Source organism: Antechinus flavipes, chromosome 4 (genome assembly GCF_016432865.1).
Source record: "Antechinus flavipes isolate AdamAnt ecotype Samford, QLD, Australia chromosome 4, AdamAnt_v2, whole genome shotgun sequence".
NCBI classification, from domain to species: Eukaryota; Metazoa; Chordata; class Mammalia; order Dasyuromorphia; family Dasyuridae; genus Antechinus; species Antechinus flavipes.
Window position 1 is genome coordinate 40,697,905 of NC_067401.1, and position 19,115 is coordinate 40,717,019.

Consider the following 19,115-nt stretch of genomic DNA (forward strand, 5'->3'; position numbering starts at 1 on the left):
GCTCCAAAAAGATGAATTGGAGAAAATTAACAATGGGAAAGCACTAGCATTAGGTTTAATTGAGAAAGGCTTCTTGAAAAAAAGAGGGGATTTTATAGTTGTAGCAGCTGTTTTTGTGGTGACTAAGAATTGGAAATCAAGGGGATGCCCATTGTATGGAATATTATTATTGTAAAAGAAGTGACAAGCAGGATAATACCTGAAAAATCTGGAAAGAATTACATGAACTGATGCAAAGTGGAGTGAACAGAACCAGGGGAACATTGTACCCAGTAACAGCAATATTGTTTGATGAAAACCTGTGAATGATTTGGCTATTCTCAGCAATACAATGATCTAAGACAAATTCTAAAGAATAAATGATAAAGCATGCTATTTGCTTCCAGAGAAAGAATAGATAGTGTCTGAAGCATGCTATTCTTTCCTTTTTTGTTTAACTCTTCCCAAACAAAATGGATAATATGAAAATGTTTTATATAATTGTTGCATGTATTACCTGTATTTTGATTGGTTATTGTCTTGGGAAGGGGTGAAGGGCAGAAAGCAAGGAAAGATAGACTTTGTAACTCAAAACTTAAAAAAAAAGAACAAATAGTAAATATTGTTTTAATATGTAATTGGAGAAAAATAAAACATTAACATGTAATTGGGAAAAAATAGATAAGATTTTATTTTGAAGAAATCCAGGAAAGTCAGGAAGCAAAGCTGAAAAGATAGTGAATTCTAGGGATGGAATCACACCAGTGAAAAGACATAGCATCCAGAGTTAACAGTTTAGTGTGTGAGAAGGAACACCAAGAAAGCCAGTGCACATGGAATCCAGTGAAATGTTAAAAAGAGACCTGGTTATGAAGGGTTTTAATTCTGCATCTGGAGTCAAGAGGACTTGAATTTAAATATAGCCTCAGATATTTGTTATCTTGGAGACTCTGGTCTCCACTGAGTACTTCACTGAGCCTCTGTCTGTCTCACTTTTCTCTTCTGTAACATAAGGATAATAGCACTCACCTCCTAAGGTTATTGTGAAGATCAAGAGAGATATTTATTTAAAATGCTCAATTCATTAACACTATACAAATGTTGATTCCCTTTCCATTGCTATGAGAGACAGGAGTGCCAAGGTCAGAACTTCAATTTTCTTCAGTTTCCACAACTGGGTATAAGATGACATGATGGTGGCCATATTACACGAGAGAAGGAGATGTATAGGGAGGGAGATTATATATTGGATGGAGGGGATAAGAGAGAGCAAAGAGACATGGATGATAGCTTCTAAGTCTGGGTGATTGAGAAGATGGTACTAAGGTGATAAGCTTAGAGGGAGGTTGGGAAGAGTAGGAAGAATAAAATACTTTGGGAGAGGAAGATGATGTGTTATATTTAGACATGTTGAGTTTAAGATATCTAAGAGACACCTAGGTAGACATGTGGAATAGTCAGTTGGACAGAAAAGTGGGAGACTGGATAAATAGAGATAGAAATCAGCAGCTTGGAGATGATTATGGAGTCAATGGAAACACAGAATGCATGTATTCTGTTTCAGGAGTATCTGTTAAGAGATAGTAAAGATTGTCCTTGAGATGGGATATTTAAAAGTCAGGTAGGTGAGTCATGAGGTGATGGATCCTGCAAAGAATAATTACTTAGGTCAAAAGGGAATATAACATACATTCTATATAGGAAATAGAACATCTGATTGAGAAATATAATAGAGAAGAACAGTGGGACCGTTATTACAACTCAAGTTATGTATAGTGTGTGTGTGTGTGTGTGTGTGTATGTGTGATGGGGAGAGGGGAAAGGTGAGATTGTTTAGATCTCTAAAGTTTCTTATGAACTTAAATTCTTTAGCTTTTTTAGATCATTTCAGATCAAGTGATTTAAAAACAAATTGGTTTGTGCCCTGATTTAAAAACAAACATCAACCACTCTCCATTGCCCATAGAATAAAGTTTAACTTTACATAATCTGATGAAAATTATTAGTCCAGTTTTGTCTTGTGTTCTATAATCCCTCTGCTCTACAGATTTCCTTGTTAACTTTGGAATATTATTTATACTTTCCTGACCCCTTGGTTTTACTGATCACCAAACATTTATTAACTACTAACAATGAGCCTGTGAAGATACAAAGACAAAATTAAATTTCAAGGTTATAGTCCTCTAGCCTGAAATGGCTTAACATCTGTTTCACTGAATTCAAATCCTATTCTTCCTTTAAAGTCTATTACAAATACTAGTTTATTCATTCAATAAACAATTTTTTGAATTCTTAGTATGAAACATTATTGTGTACTGGAGATTATAAAAGTATAGAAGTAAACATATTAAAGATTTGATGTTCAAAATAATGTGATAGTTGTTAAGGGGGGGGGACATATTGATACATAAGATAGTTTCTGCTCTCAGTGCCTTTATGTTGAAGGAGATAACAGATGATATATATGTAGATAAATGTAATATTCCAGGTGAATGGTTCAATCAATGAATCAACACTTAGTAAAGGTCTATTAAGTTCCAGACACTGTACTAAGTACTGAGGATCTGAAAAGGCAAAAGCCAGTCCTTGCTTGCAATCTAATAGAGGAGATAACATACAAAAAAGATATACATAAAGTCAGCTATATACAGGATAACTAGGAGATAATAATGGGAAGGCCCTAGAATTAAGAGGAACTAGGAAAGACTTCCTACAGAAGATAGGTCAGTTAATTCAGTAGTCAGAGTTCAGAGGGGAAACATTTCAGTGTATAGGACTAGGGACAATTCCTTGAGATGAGAGATGAAGTGTCTTGTTTGTGGCTGTTAGTATCACTGAATCAAGAGAGAATATATAGGATTTTAACAAGAGGATTTGACTTCCTTGAAGCTATGGCAGGGACTTTGCAGGCTCTGGAAAGAAAGCTACATCTGGAAGGGACTAGAGTTCTATTACTGAGTCACTGTTTTGACTTTGGGCATATTACTCCTCTGTAAATCATTGTACTCATTTGTTAAATGAAGGGACTGGATTGAATGACTTCTAATGTCCTCTTCCACTCCAAATTAGGTCATGTCTCTAAATTTACTGTTTGATGATCCTGTAGGGTGACATGTACCTTGAGTTTTGAAGAATGGGTAGAATGTCAATGACAGGTAGTAGGGAAGGAAGGTTCCTAGCATAATGAATAAGTTGAATTGTAGCTTATATCAAAGGTAAAAATGATTTGATGAAAAAGCAAGTATGGATGTGATTAGTGGGAAATAAGACTAGAAAGGTGGGTTGTGGCAAGACTATAGAAGATCTTGAATGTTAGACTAAGAAGTATATTAAAGATCAAAGAATTGCTCTAGGTTTGGGTTAGGGGCAAGCTGAGGAGGGAGAGAAAGTAATTTGTTCTGAAACACTTTCCATGATCATCAAATCCCATAATGATTGTTCTTCCATCTAAATTCTTACAACTTTTATCAAGAAATCCAATAATTTAGCATTTGTTTGAGTGCTAAACTAAGTGCTAGAATGTATGCTAGATTGTCAGTAAAGAGATGAACCTTACCTCCCAAAAGCTAACTGTGTAGCTATGAGCAAATCACCTAACTTCTCCAAATCTCCATTTCCTCATTTGTAAAATGGACATCATAAATATTGTGATGTTATTTCACAGGAACTACTGTGATGATATAATGGTAGATAAACCATGTAAAGCTCTTTGAAAACTTTAAAATCCTATATAAATGTGTGCAATGTGGCAGCTGGGTCATGAACTGGATAGGCCACAGAGTTAATCATGAAGACTCCTTGAATTCAAATCTGGATGCAGACACTGAATCTTAATTCTGTTTGCCTCAGTTTCTTCATTTGTAAGATGGGCTGGAAAAGGAAATGGCAAACCGCTCCAGGATCTTTGCCAAGAAAACCCCAAATGGGGTCACACAGAGTCACACATGACTGAAATGATCCAACTACAACAATAAATGTATGCTAGTATGAGTAGCTTGATTTGTGCATATGGCATATTTCTAGACAGTAAGCTGTTGGGCTGCAGGGATGGTGCTTTTTGTACATCTTTGTATCTTCTATATCTATCTGTATCTATCTAACCACTTTGACTAGCACAGTGGTTAGAGAGACAACTGCCAAAGAATGGAAAGAACTTTGGAATTTAAATCAGAATATAGGATTAAAATCCTTTGCTACAAGTGATTTACACTCTAGAAACTGGGAAAAAAAAAAAAAAAAAAAAAAAACAGAGGAAATGTGAAAGAAAGTGCTTTGCACTGTCCTGGGTGGGAATGCGAAATCCTTGAAAAGTCAAGATAGAAGATTGTAAAGGACAAAATAGACAATCTGGATTACCTAAAATTAAAAGATTTATGTCCAAATAAAATCAAAGCAATCAGAACGAGGGAAACAAGTGGGGAAAAAAAATCTGCCCATATATACTGAACAACAGTCTGATATCTAGGATACATAGGGAATTGACACAAGATTATAAGACCAGACCATGTTCCTGAGTGGGTAAGTGATGAGGAAATGAAGAAGCACTTTTGTATTAAATAATAGAAAAGATGGCTGTAAACCAGACATAGAGACATATTAAAGGTAACCTTTATGACAATTCTGTCATAGGAGAGATGGGTAGAATGGTTCAGTTATATGATTTTGATAGATACCAACGCATTGTTCAATTTTGTAATGATGTAAGGAATCAATTCAAATCTTTTATATCTCTTGATCTGGTAATCTTCATATTGAGGAGAAAGGCTGAAAGCTAGACTGTCCACACCTCCCATATGTGCTAAAATAAGGATAATTGTACTTTGTGGTAGCAAAAATGAGAAATTGGGTTATGTAACTGCAAATGCAGCAGAATTAGAATATAGGTATGTTTTTTTTTTTTTTTCCTGCAAGAAATGATGGCTATGAGAAATTGTGTAAAGCCCTGGAAGACTTTTAGGAACTGATGCAGAGGGAAGTATAAAAAGATGTATTTAATGAATACAATAGTGTCAACCAACCCAAACAAGACTAAAAGACCATAAAATGATTAATTATGACCTTTCTGGGTTTGGAGAAAGGGTAATGATTATCATTGCTATCCTACTCTAGTCAGTGTGTTGTGCCAAATTCCCTTTTATGTTGTGACCCAGTTTCTCCAATTGTCCTATTTAGTTATTCTGCCTCAGGTTATAACCTTTCTTTCTTAATTGAGATAAAGGTCTACCTCAGTTGCTCTGCCCCAAAATCCCAGGCTATAATCATTCCCTCTTAAATGGTTGATGACATGAAGGTTTTATATCTTTAGGTTATAGACATTCCCTCTTAATGTTTGACAGGATAAAGGTTTATCCATTTTAGATGTCATTAGAATATCAGTAACTTCCCTCCATTGTGTCATCCTAGGGGCCTCCCCTACCATTAGGTTATCCCCACCTAGATACTTCCCCCATTATGTCACTGTTCTTGTTACCCTATAAAAAAGCTTGCTATCCCAATACTCAAGGCTGGACTCTTTGACATCATCTCAAAGAGTCTAGCCCTGGGACCAAGATCTATTTGATTCCATTATCTCTCTCCATTTAATAAACTATCAAATTGGTCTCTAACCTCTGTCTCGCTCAGTTTCTTTGGCATTACAAATGGAGACTAGGCAATTACAAGCATAGAAAGCAGCATGCATCATCTATAGTTTCAGTGGCTTTTGGTTTTGCTTTAATCTTTCTATTTGTCCCTAGAGAGATTCAGCTTGCATGCTGGGGGAGGGAGGGAGGGAGGGAGGGAGGGTGTTCAAAAACAGAAGACATGTCAAAACAGTAAAACCTTAAACAATTAGTACTATCTAAAGATGGAATGTTCTTTAAAATCTTTTTTCTCTTGTCTTTAGCCCAGGAATTCACCTAGGAACATCAGAATTTGTCTAATTATTAAATTTCCACAAAGGAGGAAAGCAGGAGAGGGAAGTAAAGATGATGACAGTCACTATGCAGGCAAATAGGAAAGGCTGGGGAAGGAGGCAAGGGAACTAGGATTTATTTAGTACCTGCTAAGTGGCAGGCACTATGCCAAATGCTTGATATACCTAATCCTCTCAAAACCCTAGAAGTAGGTACTATAGTGAGGTTTAAGTGACTTGTCCCGAGTCACAGAGGCAGATTTGAAGTCTGGTCTTGCTGACAGTGCTGGTCCAGGAGTTGTCCACTCTGCCACCAACTGCCCAAGACAGTTGCCTGAGGGAATACTGACTATAGAAGAGCCTTTACGGAGAGGGAACTCTCTTCCCCACCTCTCCAAGTGCAAAGGAGACGTAATCAGATCCATTCGTCATCACAGTCAGAGCAAGGTGTGCATCTTTTCCAGTGGGCCTCTGCCTGGCCCCAGGATTTGTGCAGCCCACCTTGGGAAAACACTGGGCTCCCTAGAGGGTTGACCAGCCTGAACTTCCAGGGAAATGTGTCCACGAGGGTCTGCCCTAGATCCTCCTCCAGCCTCGACTGGGTCCTCCTCTTCACCTCAGCTGCTGGTTGTTCAAAGGGTATATTGAAGAGGCCATTAAGTGCCGAGCCCTTCATCTGAGAGGGGAGGGGAAAAGAGGTCAAGAGAAGTGACCTTGGTCCAGTAAGCAGCTACAGTGGGACTGCTGCCCAGATCCTCCTGGCTCCCAGCCCAGACCTGAAACCGGTGCACTGGGATTCCTCTCGGGACGTTGGCACCTGGTCAGGGAGAGGCAGAGGCTTCTTTAGCGGAGCGGAGAGGATTCAGGACAAGGGGGATCTGATACCTTGCTAAGGTTTTAGCCAGAGAGCAATGGGAGGAGGTGTGTGTGTGTGTGGGTTCTTCCTGGGGTGTGAGGGGGTTGGAGGGGCAGGCCCGCCCCTCCCCCACCCCACAGTGGAGCCCGACCTCTCTGCAAGTAGCCAATATACTCAAATCCCTTTCCGTCTGACTGAGCACAAGGCAGAGTCTGTAAAAGGATTGTATTTCACACGCACAGATTTAAAGATCTAAAGGGACGGAGTCCGTCCTGGTCCAGAAAGCACAGGTCAGCTTGAGACCAGGGAGGTTTGCAGATTGTTTGTTGAAAAACCAACGTGGGTTTGGATGTGCCATCGGTTACTCTCGTCCCTGCCCGGCCGCCGACACTCTGTAACGCGGGGCTAGTGCCTCGGCAAAGGAGTTTGGCGACATACCTTGTAACAAAGAAAGCCTAGAGATTCTTGTGGCAACAGTTGCCAGTTGGTTGATCCCGGAGTACAGGAGTTACTGCCTTTACAACCCCTCCGGCCCCTCCCAGATCTCTTCCGAGTTGGAGGAAGAAGCCGGGATTTGAAGTGCGGCTGACCCCGTCTGGCCTTTCTAACCTTTGCCCGTGGGGGGTCAGCAGTCTGTCGGCTGACTCTGGGGGGGAAGAGGGGTGGGGGGGGAGAGAGAAGGGAGGCGATGTTGGAGTGCTCGGTGGGAGGAGGGGAGGGGAGAGGAAGGAAGGGGAGAGATCCTAGGAGATAGTTCCGTCTGTTTGCCCACTTATTTCTCAGGTCTATTTTTAGGAGTAAAAGATGGCGTGAAGGAGCTCCTTCACAAAGCAGGGTGGGGAAGATGAAGATTGACCCCAGTGTGCAGGAAACGGGGCGCTGGTGGGAGACCAAGCAGGTAGAGCTGCTGCACTTATGAAGGGAGAAAGGTCGGTCTCTGAGATAAGGGCCTTCCCTCCATGCTCCCAACCTCTAATTTTGACTTTCCCACGAGTCCCTAAGTCTCTCTCAGCTCTGAGGGGAAAAGGGAGGCCCGGAGGTGAGAGGGGATTGGGTTGACTTGGGTGGAGAAATACTTCCTCCCCCCAAGTTTTAGCGATGGCCATCCCTGCAGGCAGATTCTGCCCAGGTACCCTTAATCTCTGCTCTCCCTCTCGTCCCCCTGTCTCTCGAGGAGTGCACTCATCCATTCTTGTCGGCAAGAAGCCAAACCTGGACTTGCGGAGTGAGTGCTAGGCTCTAATTACGGTGAGGCCCATTTCTCCCCCCTCCCCACGCGCACCCCGGCTTTTCAATTTGTAATGAAGGACGACGACAGGGCCGGGGTGGATTTTTTTTTTTTCCCCTTCCGTTTAAAAAAGCAAACACTCCAGAGACACGAGATCTATTTGCTGTGGCGAGAGCAGGTATGCTTTCCAGATGCTCCTTGGTGTCAGGAATAGAGAGACTTGAAGGACATCTCTTGTGGTGCTTCCATTCATCCATGTATTAGGTGGTGGTGGTGGTGGGGGAAAACAAATTTCCTTTGCTGTGAAGGTTTGAGAATAAAAGAATGATCTGGAACGTACTGTGTGGTCCTTGTGGCCACCAGGACATTTACCCCCACTATAAAGGGTTCTAGACTAAGGGGAGCGTTCAGAACCACTTAAAATAAGCAAGTGAGAGTGGAAGTTGTATTCTTTCCGACTTTTCAGGTGCGGCTGAGAGGCTTCCCAGCTCACCCTTTCATTTATCCGAGAGCTTTCGAGTAAAAATTTTATTGGGCCCGGGCAGTTCAAAATGAGAAGTTCAAACAGTCCGCGCAATCTGTCCCGGACGTCCCTGCTCCCTCCCCTGCTCTCCCAGGGCGTGGTGACGTGTCGGGTGCTGCTCCTGAACGATCGATCCCCCATAAGCAGGATTTCTATGTGAAAAGGGAGAATTGGTAATTCACGTTCAGTCCCCGTCAGTGGTGTCTCTTAATGTGTGACCCACCCTCGAGATTTCCTCGGAACTGGCGTCCCAATACTGGGAGGCGGGAGAGGGGAAGAGAAAGCGCGATTTCAAAGTACTCTTCGTGTTTTCAGGCACCTCTGCTTAGGGACCCGGCGGTGGGCCCGAAGAAAGTGGATATTGAGGGCTCCCCCTCCCCCCGCCCCCGGGCAGCTGAGTACTCAAGTGATCTCTGCGCGCCTTTGTCTCTCCAGCTCAAAGCCCAGACGCCCTTCCCTTCCCTTTCCCAATTACGAGATTACCCAGAGAAAGAAAAGGCGAGGAGGAAGAGTGACTGGGCCATTTTTGTCAGTCTCAGGTTTGGCGGGAGCCAGTACAGAGACCCCCGTTCGGGGCGTTCCTTCCCCTTGCCCGGCCATAGTGCCGTCCTGACCTTTCGCCAGACTTCACCTAGAGTCAATCCCGAACTCTCCCCTTAAGGGTGGGAGGAGAATCGCAGGTCACCTAATTGAGACCCAAGTGGCCACTTTCCCGCCGCATCTCTAGACTACTAATCAGTCGTTCTCTGGCGTGAGCTGAAATCCTCGGACTGGAACTTTACTGTTCCTACTCAGCAGTTTCTAGATTAGTCGAGTTTGGGGACCACCGCAGCCACCCCACCCCCTGGAGCTCTAGAACACAGCCCCGCTCAGAAGGCGGAGGAACCCCGGGCTACTTTCAAGAAAATAATGGGGGGGGGGGAAGAGGGGGAGGGAGAGAAGGGCCTCAGCCTCGTCTAGTGATTATTTAAAAAAAAAAAAACAAAACACAACCCAAACTGTCCCGCAGCCACTGAAACGCGAACACTGCTCGTCCAGAAGAGGAGAGCGTAACTCGGTCCAGGCTACCCAAAACTGACAAGTAGTCGCCTTCGGGCTGGAATCCTTGTCTGGGAGGGTGAGGTGCAGGTTGTGTTTCTCTTCCCGCAGCGGGTTTCTCCCTCTCGCGTTCTCCCCGCCTCCCCGCCTCCCCGCCTCCCCGCCTCCCCGCCTCCCGTCCCCCGGGTGGCCCCTCCCTCCTCCCTTCTCCATTTTCTGCTTTTTGCACGCTTCCCCAGCAGAGGCCGGGAAGAGAGCGGAGCCATTTTCTTTCCTTACGGGCGAGGAGGGCTGGGGCGGCGCACCAATCACGGGGCAGCCCTTACCTATATATAAGTGGGTCAGCGCGGAGCTCGCTTATTCGCGAGTCCGCGGCGTCCTCTAGTGACTTCTCGCTGTCGCTGCTGTACGGTCTCCCTTCGCTGCCATGTCCGAGACGGCCCCCGCCGCTCCCGCTGCCCCGGCCCCCGCGGAGAAAGCGCCGGCCAAGAAAAAGGGCAAGAGGGCTTCGGCCGCCGGGGGAGCGCGGCGCAAGGCCGCGGGTCCGCCCGTGTCGGAGCTGATCACGAAAGCCGTGAGCGCCTCCAAGGAGCGCAATGGCGTGTCCCTGGCAGCCCTGAAGAAGGCGCTGGCGGCGGCGGGCTACGACGTGGACAAGAACAACAGCCGCATCAAGCTGGGGCTCAAGAGCCTGGTGAGCAAAGGGACCCTGGTGCAGACCAAGGGCACCGGCGCGTCGGGCTCGTTCAAGCTGAACAAGAAGGCCCCGACGGCCGACACGAAGACTAAGGCCAAGAAGCCGGCCTCGGCCAAGACCAAGAAGGCTGCCGGTGCCTCCAAGAAGCCCAAGAAGGCGACGGGAGCCGCGGGCGCCAAGAAGACGGTGAAGAAGAGCCCGAAGAAAGCCAAGAAGCCGGCAGCCGCCAAGAAAGCGGCCAAGAGCCCGAAGAAGGCCAAGGCGGCCAAGCCCAAGAAGGTGGCCAAGAGCCCGGCTAAGCCCAAGGCGGCCAAGGCCAAGAAGGTGGCCAAGCCCAAGACGGCGAAGCCCAAAGCCGCCAAAAGCAAGAAGGCGACAGCCAAGAAGTAGAGAGCTAGTCCTCGAAACTTGACCCACCCAAAGGCTCTTTTCAGAGCCACCCACTCGTCTCAGAAAAAGAGCTGAGCCTCCCGACCCCATCCGTCTCTGGAGAAACCATTGTGATTTTTAATGAAATAAATGCCCACCCAAATGAGTAAATAAAAACGCAAAAAAAAAAAAATGAAAAAAAAATAAAAAAAGCAGCTACAAAAATCTCTTTAATTCCAAGTAGCATATGTCCATCCCAATGTTCGCCCCCACCCCCATTTATATGTTTGTTGTATATTGGGGGCGGCTTATGTGACTGCCCCGGTCGTCTTCCCCGCCCCGCCTAGCTGACCAAGTCTGACATGACCCAAGCAGAGGGAGGGTTCTTTTGGCCCCAAGTCTGTGTGTGCTTTGGGGCAAGCAGGGGCGTTTTTGGCTTCTTCCTTTCTCCCCAGGATCGCCAGTTTAATATTGTTTTTATAGTTACTTGCATGCTCCACTCCCGATTTGTGTGCGTGTGCGTGCGCGCGCGCGCGCATGCAAGCCCGGCAGGAAGGGAAGGGGAAAAGGACGCAGCGCCGCCCTCAGCGAATGGCTAGCTAGCTAGCTAGCTAGCCAGCCAGCCAGCCATCCCTCCCTCCCCACAGTGCGCGCACTCAATGGTCAACCGAGTCGGGAGGCAGGGGGCAAGGACGGAAACTAGGGGTCAAGCGGCAGCTGCCCTTTCGCGGCTACTCGCCTCGACAAGGGCCGGCAAGCTCCCTTTGTCCATGCAGCAAAACTCAGGAGCAAGTCAAAGTTGCAAAGGAGGGGGGAGAGGTGGGCGCGATCACAGCTACTCTCGTGAGAATGTGGGTGGCTCTGAAAAGAGCCTTTGGGGTGTGGACTTCCACGGGCGGAAAGCGGCGCCTTACGCCCGCTCGCCACGGATGCGGCGGGCCAGCTGAATGTCCTTGGGCATGATGGTCACTCTCTTGGCGTGAATGGCGCACAGGTTCGTGTCTTCGAACAGACCCACCAAGTACGCCTCGCTGGCCTCCTGCAGGGCCATGACAGCCGAGCTCTGGAAACGCAGGTCCGTCTTGAAGTCCTGAGCGATCTCTCGCACCAGGCGCTGGAAGGGCAGCTTACGGATCAGCAGCTCCGTCGATTTCTGGTAGCGCCGGATCTCTCGCAGAGCCACGGTACCAGGGCGGTAGCGGTGAGGCTTCTTCACGCCGCCGGTGGCCGGAGCGCTCTTACGGGCGGCCTTGGTTGCCAGCTGCTTGCGGGGGGCCTTGCCACCGGTGGACTTACGGGCGGTCTGCTTGGTACGGGCCATGGCGATAGAGGAACAGCTGCGCTTCTCCTGTGCCGAAACACGACTGAAAACTGGGCGCGCGCCGATACCTTTTATAGACGCAGAAGCGCCCTGATTGGGCTGAAGGCGTTTGAAAGTCCCGCGCTGAGCCCCGATTGGCTGGGGCCCGAAACCTACAGCAGGGCCTTTCCATTGGACCTCCCGCTTTGCCGTCTCTCCGCCGTCCCGCCCCGCCCCGCCCCTCGACCCTTCCCACGCTCCTCCCCACCCCACTCTTCCTCCGCCTTCTCGCTTCAGCCCCACCCCCTACCCCAGCTCGACCCTCGCGGAAAAAACCTCCGCTCGCTGAGTAGGTCTCGGTTTTTCATCCTTTCTCCCACCGCTGCCTTTTCTGATTAACCAGTCCGTGTTTTTAAACTCCATCCCACAGCTTTTTAGTTGTGCAGTCCCTTTCCCGCTAACTCTGGGTCCCCTTGCCTTCCCTCCCCCGACTCCCCGACTCCCCGACTCCCCGACTCCCCTCCCCCCCCCCCCCCCCCCGCTTTCCTCTTCGCCCTCTCCCTCTGTTCGGCGGGAAAAGAACACCTCAAACGTTCGGGGCGCTGACGTGTGTCCGTGCCCGATCGAGTCCCCCAACTTTCCACTAGTTTGCTGAATTTTTGCGCGGCCGGCCACCCACTTGACCCTCCCGCGCTTCTCCAGGGTACGCCCTTGGCTTTTCAGGGCACCCACCCAACGCCCGCTCAAAAAACACCGGCCGGCACTTCCGGGAGGACGAGAACCAGGAACTTCGGTTTTATTTCCACCTTCTCCCTCCCGTTACAACAGTAGTCCTAAAGGTGCGGGATACTACTACCGGCAGCCAGAAACTCTTCCGCCACCACCATCCTTAGTCCCGTCTCTTCCTCCCTCCACGGTGTCACCACCACCACCACCACCCCGTTCCCCCCTCTCAGGGTTCCTTTGCGTATGGGGCTTAGGACTGCGAACGAAAAGCCCGCCTAAGCGGCGGATTGGCTGGGAGCTTCGCTCCCGAGTTATCCCAGGGAAAGTTTGGGATACGGGCACTTTAGTGATTTCCGACGCCCTGGGGTCATCGCCCCGCGGACGGCAGTCGGACACGCCGGTCGTTTCTGACAAGTACAGTACGTCGAGGCGCTGGACAAAACTTGGTCGCCTTTCGTTCCGGGATAAAGTGGCACTGGACGTTGACACCAACAGCTTCGGGCCGGGGGGGGGGGGGGAAAGAGTAGCCAACGGGGCGAGGCGAGAGCGAGACCCGGGTGCTGACCCGACTTCGCTAAGGGAAGCGGGGACTTGTCGCCTCCGCTCGGGTTTATCGAGTGGGCTGGCTCCGGTTCGTGCCGGGACTGGGGGGACGCATTTAGGGTTAGGGTACGTACGCGGCATGTCACGCCGCCACCGGGATCGGGAACGCAACTGGAAGTTCGGCAACAGCCCCTTTTCTCTGACGGGGTGGGTGGCTCTGAAAAGAGCCGTTGGTTTCGGGAGTGAGCCTTTCGGCCCCGGGAGCCGAGTCGGCTTACTTGCCCTTGGCCTTGTGGTGGCTCTCGGTTTTCTTGGGCAACAGGACGGCCTGGATGTTGGGCAGCACGCCGCCCTGGGCGATGGTCACCTTGCCCAGCAGCTTGTTGAGCTCCTCGTCGTTGCGGATGGCCAACTGGAGGTGGCGGGGGATGATGCGAGTCTTCTTGTTGTCCCTGGCGGCGTTGCCAGCCAGCTCCAGGATTTCGGCCGTCAGGTACTCCAGCACCGCCGCCATGTAAACGGGGGCGCCGGCGCCGACCCGCTCGGCGTAGTTGCCCTTGCGCAGCAGGCGGTGCACACGGCCTACGGGAAACTGCAGACCGGCCCGGGAGGACCGAGACTTGGCCTTGGCGCGAGCCTTGCCACCCTGCTTTCCGCGGCCAGACATGACGAGTACGAGGACGGGTGCGAGTACGACACAGCTGAGTCAATCGCCAACTGGAAAAACTACACTGGTGCTTCGGCCCGCCGCGCGGGGCCTTTTATAGCTTGCGCCGGGACTGCGCGCCGCAGCCTTCTGATTGGTCGGCGCGCTGTCTTTGTCCGAACGGCCACTAGGGAGGCTCGCCTCGGATTCCGTTATTTACATGGCCGGCCTCTCCGCCTATGACGACACTCCTGAGAAGCCGCCAATCGGAGCCTAGCCTTGCCCGAGCCTTCATTTGCATGTGAGCACTATAAGTAGCGGGGGCCGGCTCGGCGGTCTTCGTTGTTCGTTTCTCGCAGTCGTTGCTTCTCTGCCTTTCGCCTCTTTTCTTCCTCTCGATATGCCCGAGCCGGCCAAGTCCGCCCCTGCCCCCAAGAAGGGCTCCAAGAAAGCCGTGACCAAGGCTCAGAAGAAAGACGGAAAGAAGCGCAAGCGCAGCCGCAAGGAGAGCTACTCCATCTACGTCTACAAGGTGCTGAAGCAGGTCCACCCCGACACCGGCATCTCCTCCAAGGCCATGGGCATCATGAACTCCTTCGTCAACGACATCTTCGAGCGCATCGCCGGCGAGGCTTCCCGCCTGGCGCACTACAACAAGCGCTCCACCATCACTTCCCGGGAGATCCAGACGGCCGTGCGCCTGCTGCTGCCCGGGGAGCTGGCCAAGCACGCCGTGTCGGAGGGCACCAAGGCCGTCACCAAGTACACCAGCTCCAAGTAAGCGGGTCTGCCTCCGGAGTCGCTCGCGCCGCCCCCCCGCCCCGAAACAAAGGCTCTTTTCAGAGCCACCCACCTTCTCTCAAAGGAGCTGTCTCGCGCCAAAAAGTCCTTTAAAACTTACGCACTCGTCCCCACGCGCTCGCGCTCGCCTTCTACGCTTACCCTCCCCAGTCGCCTTCTCCCCGAGACCCACACGCCCAGCCCTCCCCCGGAAAGTCGCGGCACCCAAGCATTTTAAAACGGAAAAGAGAAAAGTGACAAAAACGAAAACACTTTCGCTTGCCCTCCTTTAAAACTTTTCCCTGGACCTTTGCCTGGCGACTCTGGCTCCCCTTTGCTTACGCCCCACGCTCCACCCCTAACCCCGGCAGGCTCGGCGCGCATGCTCCTTAACAAATCCCTTAGGGTTACGAAACCTCCCCGGGGCAGATTCAACTCTGCCTTTTCCGTTATGGAAAAAAGCAATCCCTAGTGCCCCGCCTCTATTCTCCTTGTTGTCCTGAGAACCTCCTCTATACAGGTTCTTCCAGTTCTTTGCCTTTGTCTCATGATTTAGATTATTTAATACATTCGGGTAGGAAGTTCAATACAGTTCAATTCTCACAACTGCTTCATATTTGAGAAAAAGAGGGGCAGAGATCCCAACATGGTCTTCATATATAAACTTGAGGACTTAAAAGACCCCCAAAAAGTACGGATTGGTATTTTTAATGAGCACTTGTGGGGAGTTTAAAAAAACTGAGTGCATCAATATACTGAAAATATTAACTATTATGGCCAGATTGAATTTATATTAGAAATGTTAAGTTTGGTTAAGTATTAAGAAAGCTACACGTAACAGATTGCATTAATAAAAGAGCAGCCCAAATCAGTATTATAGCCATAGATGCAGGAAAAGTTTTTAATGAAATAAGTGCCCATTTATGTTCATTAAACAATAAGTAAATATCACAATAAAGGGACCCTTATTATAAATAATGTGACATATCTCTTATGTAGTATATTATATAGCTCATATAGTATATAATGTAAGATAAATGGCATCTAAAACCAAGAGAAAGCTTTATATGTAATTGGGATAAAATAGATTAAATAAGATTGGATTAATCAAGGATATCCATAATCAATACTACCATCATTTCCATTATGATTACTGCAACTACAAACTACTCCTTATGGAAATAGTCTTGAATACTGAAGTATTGTTATAGATTGAGATGATATAATAAAAATGACAATGTTATCTAAATTGATTTACTTTTTGAATACTATATCACTCCGATTTGCCCAACAATTATTTCATAGCATTAGGCAGGAAAAGATTGGGGGGAAACTAGGGAGGAAAGGAGTTTTAAGAATATCATACCTCAATGTATTCTGATGGAAGTGGATATCTTCAACAAAGAGATCTAATTCAGTTCCAATTGATCAATGGATAGAATCAGCTACATCCAGAGAAGAAACACTGGGAAATGAGTGTGAACTATTTGCATTTTTGTTTTTCTTCTCAGGTTATTTTTACCTTCTGAATCCAATTCTTCCTGTGCAACAAGAGGACTGTTAGGTTCTGCATACATATATTGTATCTAGGATATACTATAACATATTTAACATGTATGAGACTGCTTACAATCTAGGGGAGGGGTTGGAGGGAGAGAAGGGAAAAGTTGGAACAGAAGTGAGTGCAAGGGATAATGTAAAAAATTACCTATGCTTATGTACTTTCAATAAAAAGTTATATATAAAAAAAAGAATATCATACCTCAAACTTTAATATTCAGCTAATCATCACAATGATTTTGTAATGGTTTGAAAATAGAGAAAATGATCCTATAGGAAAAATCAGATGTACTACAAAAAGATAAAAATGAACCTTAAGTCTTGTGTAGAATAAATCCAAATACTTCAACTACTGAAGTAAAGAGGCAACATTAAATGAAAACTGCTGGAAAAAAAAAGTCTGCCAAAATGTAGGTGTTTATACTAATATCTCACAGTACCATCTTGCCATATATTTCTTAAATAAAAAGGTTACATTATAAACACATTAAAGGCACAAAAAAAATTACTTTTTAGATCTATGCATAGAAAAGGCTATGATCAAAATAAGGATAGAGAGGATCACACTGAAAACATGGATAATTTTGATTACACAAAATTGCAATGTTTTGCAATACTAAATACAGCTAAAGGAGAAAAAAAATCAATTGGGTTAACTGGGAAAATAAATCCTTTCATCAGTTTTCTTGATGACAATCTCATCTTAAAGTTACATAAATCTGAATCAATTAAAAATAAGGTATATTCTCCATTTGATAAAAGGTCAAAGGATATGATCAGAATTTTTTTCCTTAGGTTTTTTTTTTTTTTTTAAATTTTCTGTTCTCATTATTCTTCATCTGACAAACCAACTTCCACACTGGACAAAATTTTTTTAAAAATCAGTACATAACTATAGAGGGATAGTAAAAAAAAAAAAAAAATGTATGTCTCCTGCATTTTAAATTTTGCTTCTCTAGCTAGAGATGTGTGATGTATTTCATCTTCATTCTTTTGCAATTTATTGTATTCCTGAGTTCTAAACTCTTTCAAAGATGTTTTTCTTTATAATTTCTTAAGTACCATAAATTTTTGTTATTTCTCTACGTGGCAATTCATAGAGGTTTATTCCAATTCCCATTGAAAGTGTCCATTGTATAATTTTTATGGCCTAATAATATTCTATTACCTTCACAGAGCAATTTGTTTACCCATTTCCTAATATGAGAAGAGCACCTAAGTTTCCAATTTTTGACTATTGTGCTATAAAAATTTATGTACATGGGGATCCTTTTTTCTTTTGGTGAGGGATTATATAAATTTTGGAATCCATTTTTGAAAAGGATCATATAGGGTGATCACTTGCTTATGAACTGAATTTGTTAGGCAGAGTTGCACAGTCATCACCTTCACTCTCTCTTCCAGAGTCATCAAAGTCCAATGACAGGATAAATGTCAAGACTGGTAATGGCCTGGGATGAAGTGGACGACCTTCCTTGAAGCTTTTGATGTCTAAGTTCTAAAATCTGCTTCAGCCACCTTCATGGCCACTGTAACAAAATGTTCTTCCCCGATCATTTAGTCAGTGGAAGTTTTCACATGCTTTGAAGCCTATCAATTATCTTCAACCTGGTTTAGCCCATCTGCTCAAACATGCTACAAGCTTCTTGGAACCACAGGTGAGAGTTCAGTGACCAGTTGGACATCAAAAGAGGGATGAACAGCCTGGAAAAGGGCTAGATAAGCCCTCACAGCAGGGAGGTTAGTCCTTTGCTGGTGATTTTCTTCTTTTAAAATATATAAATAATGGTTTCTCTGGGGGAGAGCAGGTTTCTCAGGGAGGTTTTCTGGAGGCAGCCTTAGTTTCAGTTAAAATTAATAATCACCCAAAATGCAGCCAGCTGAGAAAATGCAAATGTTTATTTTCTCCTTCCAAAGTAGTCAGGTTAGTTTTTCTAGAGGCCTCTCTCTCTTCTTGGTTCTAAGAGCTCTTGCAGCTTTGTCCTTTGCTTCTGCCTCTGTTTTCTTCAGCTTCCAATTCAGCTAAACTCTTTTGACTGGGTTTATATATGACTCTTGTGAGAGAATGGGATTATGAGTTTTCTCTCAGAGTGCTCTCTGGCCCTAAGAGCTTCAAGGGAGGCGTGAATTCACAAAATTACACAGTTAACTTTGTGAATCTCCCATGCTTGTGAATTCCAATGAATAAAGGTGTAAACACAAGCATTGTATCAATTAGTTCTACTTAGTACCTTGTTTCAGGTTTTGGCCCAAAACATCTCCTTGTAAGATCAGATCAATAATCTATCAACTCTAATGAGTTAGCAGTTTGTAAAGATTCCAACAGTCCTCCCTGAAGATTCTGTACAATCCTATAATAGTATAGTTGGGTCAAAGTGTATAGACAGTTTAAAGGTAATTTTCTAGCCTAATTTCTTTTTTAAAATAAATATATGCAAAGATAGTTTTCAAAATTTACCCTTGCAAAATCTTGTATTCCAAATTTTTCTCCCACCTCTCTCTCCTAGACAGCTAGTAATCCAATATAGGTTAAACATGTGCAATTCTTCTAAACATATTTCCACTTTATCTTGTCCAGCCTAATTTCACATTCATTTCCACAATCCCTGATACAATTCAACAGTTTTTCCAACAGTGTGCATGTATACCTCTTTTCCCACAGTTCACCTAACATTTAGCATTTTCCAAATTTGTTATTTTTGCTAGTCTCATCAGTGTGAAGTACAACCTCATATTTGCATTAATTCTCTATTGCTAATTTAAAATATTTTAAATATGATTGCCAATAGATTGTAAATTCCTAGGTATCTATAGTGAAGAATGGCTCTTAATCTTATAAAATATACATCTGAATCCATTTTGGAAATGAGATCTTTAGCAGAGAAACTTATTTCAAAAATATTTTCCCACATACTTATTTCCTTCTAATTTTTATGGCATTAGATTTGTTTATGAAAAAAATTTTCATCTTATATAA

The 19,115-nt window shown here is 45.8% G+C and overlaps 5 protein-coding genes across 5 annotated transcripts in view; 3 read left to right on the plus strand and 2 right to left on the minus strand.

Annotated features, from left to right (window-relative positions):
• Nucleotides 1-19,115, plus strand: part of LOC127559136 (histone H2B type 2-E-like) — a 42,262-nt gene that overhangs the window by 7,285 nt on the left and 15,862 nt on the right. Inside the window, exon 2 of the mRNA XM_051992794.1 lies at nucleotides 17,543-17,796. Coding sequence (XP_051848754.1) covers nucleotides 17,543-17,561 — 19 coding nt within the window. The 3' untranslated portion in view covers nucleotides 17,562-17,796. The remainder of the gene's footprint in view (nucleotides 1-17,542; nucleotides 17,797-19,115) is intronic.
• Nucleotides 9,872-10,971, plus strand: LOC127559133 (histone H1.4-like). The gene has a single exon (XM_051992791.1). It carries the CDS (start codon nucleotides 9,945-9,947, stop codon nucleotides 10,602-10,604), a length of 660 nt encoding a protein of 219 aa, XP_051848751.1. The 5' UTR covers nucleotides 9,872-9,944; the 3' UTR covers nucleotides 10,605-10,971.
• On the minus strand, nucleotides 11,436-12,150 carry LOC127559150 (histone H3). The gene has a single exon (XM_051992808.1). The coding sequence runs from the start codon at nucleotides 11,902-11,904 to the stop codon at nucleotides 11,494-11,496; it is 411 nt and encodes a 136-aa protein (XP_051848768.1). The 5' UTR covers nucleotides 11,905-12,150; the 3' UTR covers nucleotides 11,436-11,493.
• Nucleotides 12,657-13,898, minus strand: LOC127559138 (histone H2A type 2-A). The gene has a single exon (XM_051992796.1). It carries the CDS (start codon nucleotides 13,817-13,819, stop codon nucleotides 13,427-13,429), a length of 393 nt encoding a protein of 130 aa, XP_051848756.1. The 5' UTR covers nucleotides 13,820-13,898; the 3' UTR covers nucleotides 12,657-13,426.
• Nucleotides 13,931-14,678, plus strand: LOC127559143 (histone H2B type 2-E). The gene has a single exon (XM_051992800.1). It carries the CDS (start codon nucleotides 14,199-14,201, stop codon nucleotides 14,577-14,579), a length of 381 nt encoding a protein of 126 aa, XP_051848760.1. The 5' UTR covers nucleotides 13,931-14,198; the 3' UTR covers nucleotides 14,580-14,678.